General features: G+C 35.4%; 1 protein-coding gene across 1 annotated transcript; it reads right to left on the minus strand.

The window, feature by feature from the left end:
* Positions 1-2,030: 2,030 nt before the first annotated feature.
* On the minus strand, positions 2,031-4,922 carry LOC149256376 (cysteine-rich receptor-like protein kinase 1). The gene is made up of 7 exons (XM_089455348.1): positions 4,146-4,922; positions 4,021-4,037; positions 3,658-3,832; positions 3,347-3,557; positions 3,018-3,252; positions 2,716-2,860; positions 2,031-2,609 (listed from the first exon to the last, which is right to left on the minus strand). Exons 1-7 carry the CDS (start codon positions 4,920-4,922, stop codon positions 2,244-2,246), a joined length of 1,926 nt encoding a protein of 641 aa, XP_089311474.1. The 3' UTR covers positions 2,031-2,243.
* Positions 4,923-9,928: the final 5,006 nt, after the last annotated feature.

Genomic DNA, 9,928 nt, shown 5'->3' on the forward strand with positions numbered 1-9,928 from the left:
GAATTTAAGGGTGCATGAAAGCTTAGTATTCACATAGTGAGCATAGAACACAAGCTAATCCGATCTGGGCATGGTGATCCCTGGTTCATTTAATTTTTTTTGGTTAAAAATTAAATTAAAAAAAAAAATGTTTAAATATTTGTAAGATGTATACTTTTTAAATTAAAAAAAAAATGTTTAAATATTTGTAAGATGTATACTTTGGAATTTCTTAAGTATTAAATTTTATACAACAGAATTGTTTTCAGTATCCAATCTAATTCAAATTTGATAACTATGGTGTATAGTACATACTGTGTACGAGATTCATTTCAAAATCAAGTCAACATGTCCTCCCTTCTCCACAATTATCGTTTCTGCAAACAACCAATTATCATCAACTAATCTTCTTACCTGCAAGTTTGTTCTTCGTTTATAATTTTTTTTTTTTTTGTATAAGTTTAAACTTCCTCACGTAACAACGCAGTGCTAGACATCATCATCTCTTCAATCTGATACGCATTTTCTCTGCAAACAAATATTTTGTCTGCCTGTTTTCAATGATACGATTAACGGTTGGATAAACACAAAAAAATGGTTCTCCACCAAGTAAATGATCAGACCATTAAGCACAAAACGGATCAGCTAACATTGTGATCAGAAAAATTTCCACTTCTGCTCTGCGGACTGAGCAAGCCAGCGGTCACACCAATATGGGATGACATACAAGCTTGAATCAACTTACCAGAAAAGAACACATGCCGTGACAACGCAAAATCTCCTTAAACCGTCCATGGCACGTCAAAGAAATGAGCGCAAAACACATAGAGGAGCGCACAATGTATTGGATGGCGCTCAATTGCGCCTAACCACCCTGCCATAGGGCATTAAATGCCTGGGGATATGTAGCCTGGTAAGCCCGATAACACACAGAAGTTTAAATATTATTTAATATCGAAATTCGCCGTGTTAACCAGCTTGCATATCCCCGGGTATTTAATGCCCTATAGCAAGCTGGTTAGGCCTTGCCCAATTCAATCAACAAAACAACTTTGACTTTGACATCATTATAAAACAATTATACTGGAAATTAAATAAATTATATATTAATGATTATCTCAATTAATGATGTACAATGTGTACATATAATACATTTGTTGAATTAATTTCTATATCTTCTGAGATTCCAATAATTACCCAAATTTAATCTTGAAATCAAATTTCTAGCCTTAAACCAAACCTTTTCGATCCCAGTAAACATATCCTCTTCAAAGCACTACTCGATCAGTGAAATGTGCAGCTTCAACACAATATGAATTGCCAATAATGATTACAAGTAAACCAAATCCGAGATGGATGGATATACTACTGTTCTCCGATGTTCAATTCAACCAAACTACTACTCGTAATTGCATGTTTATGAGATTCCTTTCTCTGCTTTCACATTGTGCATACCCTCTCTTCTTCAACACTGAAAATTGTATATCTCAATGTCTTCTCATATCACAACATTCTCTTCACCAGTCAGCAGCAAACGTAAGATACACTTACGCATGCAGACAGATCACATACCTATGTGGATATGACAGAATACTGGAAGTTTTACTAATTGTTGGCTTTAATAGTCTATAATAAACACATGCACATAGATATGAAAAAATATGAAGCAAAAATACAGGGATCAAAAAGAAATCCAGGGATCAAAAATTATTATATTATACAATCTATTGTGTTAAATTTAAAATGTAAATGGTCGCATCTGTAACTATAGATGATCATAATGACTTTGGTTAATTCAACCAATTATATAATAATCTTCTCAACTAAATTTTGATCCCAAACTTTCCTATTTTGCATATCACAAGTAAGAATCACCCCAGCAAAAACTACACTTCCAAAAATTACTCCATCATAAGCTATTTTCGCTGGGAAATATATAAACCTATTTTTTAATTGTTGGTTACCCACCTTTGGAGCAGTGGGTTATACACTCATCAGTTTAGTACACAATAACTCTTCTTCCGACTCCAACAAATGCCTCACTCCCAAATTCAAATTTTTGGTAGAAAATAGATAAACCCATTTGTCCTATCTGTACCTAACAAGGGGTGGCCTATCCACTCATTGCTTTGGTACACCCTAACACTTCTATCGAGCATAAGGGCAACTTTAGAACCACCCATTACTATATTTGGTGGCATTAAACTGAGAAAATAATGCGAAGAGGCATTGGCTGATTTTCACCTCTTCACATGAGCTGATTTTCACCTCGGCTCCAGGGCGCCTGATGAAGGATCCACACCTCCAGAATGGATATCGGAAGCCATTGTAAAAGCTGCTGCAATGCTTGATGTTTTGTGAGCACCAATAACTCTAGGACGTTGAATCTGGTGAGGTGCTGCCACAATATCCAGATCTATGAAAGCGGGCCTTGTAGGCGAAGAAAGATGTTCTCCTTCATTGGTCAGCATCGACACCACGCGGGACATTGAAGGCCGCAACGCTGCAGTTGCTTGAGTGCATAGAAGACCAATTTTAATAACCCGATTCGCTTCCTCCGACGAATAACTGCCCTCCAATGTGGGATCCATAACTTCTAATGCTCTCTCTTCCTTGTACAGTCTCCATGTCTGATAATTGATCAATATCCACAGATAAGAAAACATTAGTGACCAAGAATCACAATTCTACGGACGTTTCAGAAAATTTATAATTTAAAATCAACATGGGCCATACTGCTTCGTGGAGAAACTCCATGCGTTGAGACAAATTCTGATTCTTTCTTCCACTGATAATCTCAAGTAGAAGTACTCCAAAGCTGAATACATCTGCTTTCTCTGTTAGCTGTCCACGTAACGCGTACTCAGGTGCCATGTAACCTCTGCACAATGTCATCTACAATGAAATCAACATATCTTAACCCTCTTAAAATTATATGATCCTTTGTCAGATATGTGAATTGTATTTGGTCCATATACTGCAATTTAATAAATAAAGCTGGGAACATCAAGAGATTGAACTGTAGAGAGAATTCTTACAAAGTTCCTGCAACTCTAGTGCTAACGTGGCTCAGATCTTCTCCAAAGAGTTTGGCTAACCCAAAGTCTGCTATTTTGGGTTTGTGTTTATTATCTAGTAAAATATTGCTGGCTTTAATATCTCTGTGGATGATCCGAATCTCAGATTCCTCGTGAAGATAGGCCAGCCCACGTGCAGTCCCAACTATGATTTCAAACCTATCTCTCCATTGAAGTAAATGGCGCTTTGTTGTATCTGCAATTATTGCATCACAGGAAATAAAAACATTAGCAACCTACATTTGATTGAGTGGTTCCAGCGATTGAATAGTTAAAGAGCCAGAAGTTACCGAATATGATCTTGTCGAGACTACTGTTCTGGTGGTATTCATACACTAGTAGCCTTTCCGAACTTTCAACGCAGCAACCAAGCAATTTCACTAGATTCCTGTGCTGAACACGGCTGAACAGATTTGCTTCATTCAGAAATTCAGCGTCTCCTTGCCTTGAATCTATATTCAGCCGTTTAATTGCAACCTCCCTTGCATCAGGTAGAACCCCCTGCAACATATTAATCAACTTAAGATGATTTGTATTAAGTATTCATGGAAGTGTTAGCAGTAATTCGATTCTGAAATCAATGATAACAACAAGCGCTCACTTTAAATACGGTTCCAAAACCTCCCTCGCCAAGTTTGTTTTCTTCTCTAAAATTGGACGCAGCCTCTCTCAGAATGTTGTACTTGAATACAAGTTCTGGATTCGTTATAGCAGACGATAAGTTAATTTCTCCTCCTGCACCTGCGAAAACATTTACAGGGCATCCATTTATTTTACTGTAAAGAAATAGATGAAAGTTCACAAGACACAAGTTAATGATGTGAACACTCGTCATTTAGCAACCTCTGGTTCGAGAAGTGTGCTCCCAAGATTTTCGACGAGACAAAGAAATCCATTTCCAAAGGCTTATGGCTGCAATTGATCCAAGCGTGGCCGCTAGTACACCCAGACTTATTTCAACTACCTTACATCTTTCGTGTCCTGTAAATTTACACATGAAACGTTAGTCAGTTGGCTATCTTTTATTCCACAAAATGAAGAAAATCACGATATCCGTTTTCATCTTCTAAACTATAATTCACAAAATACCGGGTACCACGGATCTTCACCCGGTAGTTGTGACCGCGGCGAGAGAGCTGGCGCGGGCAGCGGCGGGATGATGGAAGCATGGAAAAAGCCCCGAGTCTCGAAATGCAAAATACAGTTGCTACTTAGGTAGCATGCTCCAATAGCTCCAGTTGGGCAGCCTGCGTTGCTTATACCGAACCGACCGGGACCCGATATATTCGACAGACCTGCAGCTAAGCAAGACCGGCAGTTTGTCTGGGAAATATCTCCCCAACACTGGGCTGAGCCGTAGATTTCTGTGGCATTCGGATAAACAGTTTGGAATTTATCGGTCGCAAAAAGTTTGGGACTATGCACAGCCTTTTTGATAGCTTTTGAGAGCAATTCCTCCGTAGTATTTCCGAACTGTTCGAACTGTTCTGGCTGATCGCTTATAACGCGGTTGCAATTTTTCACAAACTCGCTATTCTCGTTATATTCGTCAAAAAAATTATGATCGTCGTAACGTAAGAAACAGCCATATACATGAATGAATCCAGAAGTGCTGTGGCAGTCCTTCAGAAGCTTTTTTTTCGCAGTAGATGCCCGCCCTTTGCAATCGGAGGAATTCAAATCTCCTCTGCATTGGACAAACCCATAAACAGTACTATTGCTGGCTTTCCCCGCAACACTAGTATTGAATCCGTTGGTAGAAACGTTCCCCGCCAATGATTCCAAAAGCTGGTTTAGATTACGCTGGAAATCGCTACCGCTTATATATTTGGTATTTCCACAAAAATCCCAAACGTCATTTGCCATATGAGTATGCAGACATGTCCATACAGTGACGAGAAGTAACATGCAGCGAATTAATATTTTCATCTTCATTGCCGTAGCAGAGCAGGGCTTCACAATCTTTTGTAATTTGATGAGTGGAAGTCTGAGTTGCAGAGTTGAGTTATAGCACTAACTTATTAATTTTGCAAAGGAGGTTGCCTTTACGGGTCGTCTCCTTGGCGTAGAATGCGCGATTAAGGGTCTAATCAGTGGGACCGAATTTATTCGTTGGCCGGCCGCTATATTATTGGCGCTACTAAGTGATTCGTTGACAGAATTGTGGCTACTTGCTGTTGCTGTTGAGGTTGGGAGGAAAGTCTACAATTGGACCCTTCACTCGCGAGAAAATTCTGCGAAAAGACCGCGTATTCGCGTTTTCCCGTCATTGATGTGAAAAGGGAAGGAACCAAATTGCTTCAAGGCCATACTTTGCTGCGTAAAGACACTTTTTCAAGACCCCACTTTCCAGTACACTCAGGTCAGAATTCTCATTCGAAAAAGCCGTGTTTTCATGTTAATTATATGAAAGGGGAAGGAACCTTAGCAGCTTCAAGACCCCTACTTTTCTACGAAAAGACCGTGTTTTCTCGTTAATAATATAAAAGGGAAAACTTCGGGCCGACAGTTTCCAGGTCAAGCCGGCCTCGAAATGGAAAATAAGAAAATCTCGAAAATCAACCATTAATACTGCAGCTATGTCTGGATCGGTGATATGAATAAAAGTTGATGTTACCATTATGTTGATTACAATGTAACAATAAAAATTAATGTTGCATTTTGATGAAGAAAAATAGGATTGCAATGTACGAAACTACAAATTTAATCCCATTAATTTCGACACAAATGAGAAATTCAAAACTTAGTCATTAATTTCAATCACTCGACAAATTCAATCCCATTAGTTTCGACGCACATGACAAATTCAAAATTTAATCATTAGTTTCAATCACATTAGCTGTAGTTTAACTTTGGTTAATTATATTGAATTTCAAGCTTCCTCAATCTTTTTCAATTGTGTTCAACAATGCTCAGCGATTACAGTTGACAGTCGAAATCATTATTAACTAGGTCAATTTTTTAATAAGTCTTTTTAGTCATTTTAGCTAAAGGAATCCCTTTCTCTTTTCTGAATATTTTTCATATGCCTCTGTAGAAAATTGGGGCTCCCTATAAAATGATACATTTCTCTTGGTTAGTTTTTCACAATAAAAACCTTACTCGAGAGAATCTTCAAAAAAGAAATTGGACAGGACCTGCTATATGCCTAATGTGCAAAGAGGAGGGAGAAAACAACTGTCACATGTTCCTAAACTACAGTTTTACTCTACAGTTATGGAAGGATCTTGCAACCTACTTTGGTTTCAGTTTGGTGTTTCACTCATCCATGCAAGACGCACTGATTTGGTGGAGCACTCAAAAATCTACATTTAGATCCATTCCTCAACTTCTCCTTTGGTCTGTTTGGAAGTGGAAGAATAAGTTATTATTCGAAGATGGGAGGGAAGATAAAAAAACTGTGTTTGAGAAGATAATTTCTCTTCATAACTCTCTTCCAACTAAGATGATTCCATATAAAAACAAGAATTCCAAGGTTCAGAGGAGGGTCCAAAGGAGCTTTCCGAGATCTTTCTTTGATGGGGCAGCACAACATGGAATATGTGTTTGCGGCTTTCTCATATCAATGAATGAAGACCAACATTTTTCCATTTATTGGAACGGAGGTAAAGGTACAAACAACAAGGCTGAAGCTATGGCTCTTGCTAGTCTCCTACATTTAAGCACCTTCCTTAATATTCAAAATCTTCGGTGACTCTAAATTAAGCACCTTCCTTAATATTCAGAATCTTCAGATCTACGGTGACTCTAAAATCATGATTGAGCATGTCACAGGGAAATTATCTATAAAGAACTCCATGTTAACAGGGTGGATGAATAGGATAAATGTATTATGGAACAAAAAAAGGATTATTCTATCAACCATGTGGACATAATCTTTAATACTTGTGTTGACGACCTATCAAAGAAAGGGCTCTCAATCCAGCTAGGTATATGGAAAATGGAGATTCAAATGGGAACAAACACATATCAGATTGAAGATTTCTCCGCTGCGTACTTAAAGAATTTTTGTATTTTTGTCTCTCCCAGATTATATTTCTTTTGCTCAATGCCTCTACATCTTCACAAAAGGTATGTTTGCCTATTACCTTCTTGATTTTCTCAATGTGATGCTGTTGCATTATCTATATAGACCTGAATGGTCATCCAGTGTCTATGGATGGATATAGTTTGTTTTGCTACATATTTCTACTTTCATCTTTCCATGTAAGTTTTTTCAGACTCAGTTTTATCTTTTGCTTTAAGCATATCTCTGATTCTCTATGTAAATATACTTTATATAAATATAAATAGTGCTTTTTTTTTCCTACTGAACAAAAAATAATAATAATAATAATAATAAATGAAAAAAAAGTCTTTTTAGTCATAGCTAGTCCACTCAGACCATAGTAAATGATGAATTACTAATCTGTCTTATGCATGTGGATTGTTTACTAGCAAAAAAATGTGGTTGATAGATGTAGATTAGTAATTAGCAACATTTTCTAATTTTTACACGTCAATCTATTTATATCAACCACATTTATTAATATGGATGTACAAATAATAAGAGAAACAACCACACAACTTTAAAACACTATTTTTAAAGTAAAAAAAATAAATAAAAATCAATCCATGGAAAAAACAAATACTCTGACATGGTACACAATATTGAAACGGTGAAAAATACTAAAATAAACATGGAAAAATATTAAAATGAAAAGGGAAACTAATTAAAACATTTTAACGTGATATAGTTTAAAACCCTTGTTTTCAAAATCCTAGTCGAACTTGGAGACAAATGGCCTTTTTCAAAACATTGTTTTGGTTAATTTTAAAGTAAATCTCATTGATATTTTTAAACAAATAAGTTTAATTTGTTTAATATGTAGCATTTGAGTGTTCTCTGGTTTTTTTAGGGTGTTGAATGCAGTTATGAATTCAAAAACCAATTAAAAAATCACATTCTTGCTTGAAATTATATCCCAATTTCATGTCAAAAAGGTTATTTCATCTATACATTAGACTATGTCATTTCTAAACACATTGTCTATTTTGAAAAGTTTTCCAGTTTATCACTTGATCTAATTTGTCTAGAATCCTTTAGGGATTCATTGAAATCACAAGTTTGACAGGTGAACTTTGCACAAAGTGGTTTTTCAAGGTGCGAAATCCATATATGCATTCAATGTGGTTTTTCAGGGTACTCGATCCATATATGCATTCAAAAAACTAGTTTAAACAACACAAATCAAGATTTGACTATGAATTTTTTCGCCATATTGAGTCCAAAAAAATCAGCCAAAACTCTTAAAAGTGTTACTCAAAGACAACCATGTTTTCAAATACCACATGGCTTATCAATACAACATATCAAATGACACATGTTGATATGATATTTTTGTTAATTTAATAATTTGAAATAAAATAATTAAAAAAAATAACTAATTTAGAGATAAATTTTAACCCTTATGGCTACTATTAAAAATATATTTTAACATATTTCATGGGAGTTAAATTTCCGCCATCAATTTAATAATACTAATAATTAAATTAAAAATTTCAAATACCTATTTTAAAATAAATAAATTTATAATATCTTAACAATTAAAAATACGTATTTACATTTTAAAAATAAATTTAGACTATCTCAACAAATTTTAAAATTTATTTATATATTAAAAAAATTATATTAAAAAAAATTAAATTCAAAATTGATTTATACTTGATAAATTAAATTTAAACCACTCAAAATTATAATTTGAGAGAACCTATCCCACTAAATTATTAAAAAAACACTAAATCAAAAACAATTAATCGACACCTGACCAAAACCCCATTTAACCCTTTTCGACTGATGTCCAAAAGTTGATTCCGACCATCCATTTTCAGTCTATCAATAGGTTAATTCCAACCATCCATTTTCTAGCTATCCTCTCTCAAACTTTACGCTGTCTTCGTTCACACCACATTGGCCGCTAGGATGATATGCACTGATCGTTGTGTTGTGAGTGGACTATAAAGCATTTAATGCTATAGGATGTTCCATTCAAATTTTAAATCGTCACGTTCCATCATTTTTCATTTGCCCCCAAACCAATGTTAAAAAGGCACATTATTCAATTTAGAGCAATGCAGAGTAATTGTTGGAAGTAATGCTTCTATGGCATGTGTTCCATGTGTATCACAAGTTGTCAATGAGTATTCCGAGATGTTATTATAGATGTGGTGTGTATCACAAGTTGTCAATGAGTATTCCAAAGTGTTATTCTAGATGTGGTTGTTTCTCATGTGTATGAGTTGTTGTTGTGTCATGTTCCAGTCATAGATCCACTTTCATAGGATCTAGATTTGTCAAAGTCAGTAATTTGTATCCTATATATATGTAACCTTTGTGATCAATAAAAATATGAGATTGATTCGTGTTGTGTGTAATTTTTATCTCTTTCAACTTCTAACATGGTATGAGAGTTAGCACTGGCTTGAATCCCTCAAGGGAGTGCTAGGAATATGTGAGGGATCCTGAGTGTTACTATTTTTGTACATATTAGTATAGATGTGTGAAAGTTTATTTTTAGTGCGTGACATTTTATTTTATTTTATTTTATCCTATGTATAGATCTGTTTGTTTGTTTACAGCTTCTTCAAGCATCATCAGATCCTTCTGTTATCTTGCTATCAATAAAGTTTTGTTTGTGCTTATCTGTCTGGAACCTACAAAGGAGCTAAATTCATGTCTGGATGGTTTTGTCAAAGTTGTGTGCACTATCATATTATAAATCTACAAAATCATGCCCATGAACTTTACATGCTTATGCACGGATATGGATCTGAGATCTGGGGCAGAGGACTTTCAAGTGGCCAATGATACATGTCAAAACTGTTAAAATTGG

Source organism: Pinus tabuliformis, chromosome 7 (assembly GCF_031772625.1).
Source record: "Pinus tabuliformis cultivar Carrire ecotype Pingquan chromosome 7, CPIR1, whole genome shotgun sequence".
NCBI lineage: Eukaryota > Viridiplantae > Streptophyta > Pinopsida > Pinales > Pinaceae > Pinus > Pinus tabuliformis.

Excerpts from the sequence above, each read along its gene's own strand:
- LOC149256376 (XM_089455348.1), bottom strand. The coding sequence starts at position 4,922 with ATGGCAAATGACGTTTGGGATTTTTGTGGAAATACCAAATATATAAGC. Across the intron at positions 2,861-3,017 it reads ACTAGAGTTGCAGGAACTTT|AGGTTACATGGCACCTGAGT; the intron begins GTAAGAATTCTC and ends GACATTGTGCAG. Across the intron at positions 2,610-2,715 it reads TGGAGTTTCTCCACGAAGCA|ACATGGAGACTGTACAAGGA; the intron begins GTATGGCCCATG and ends ATCAATTATCAG.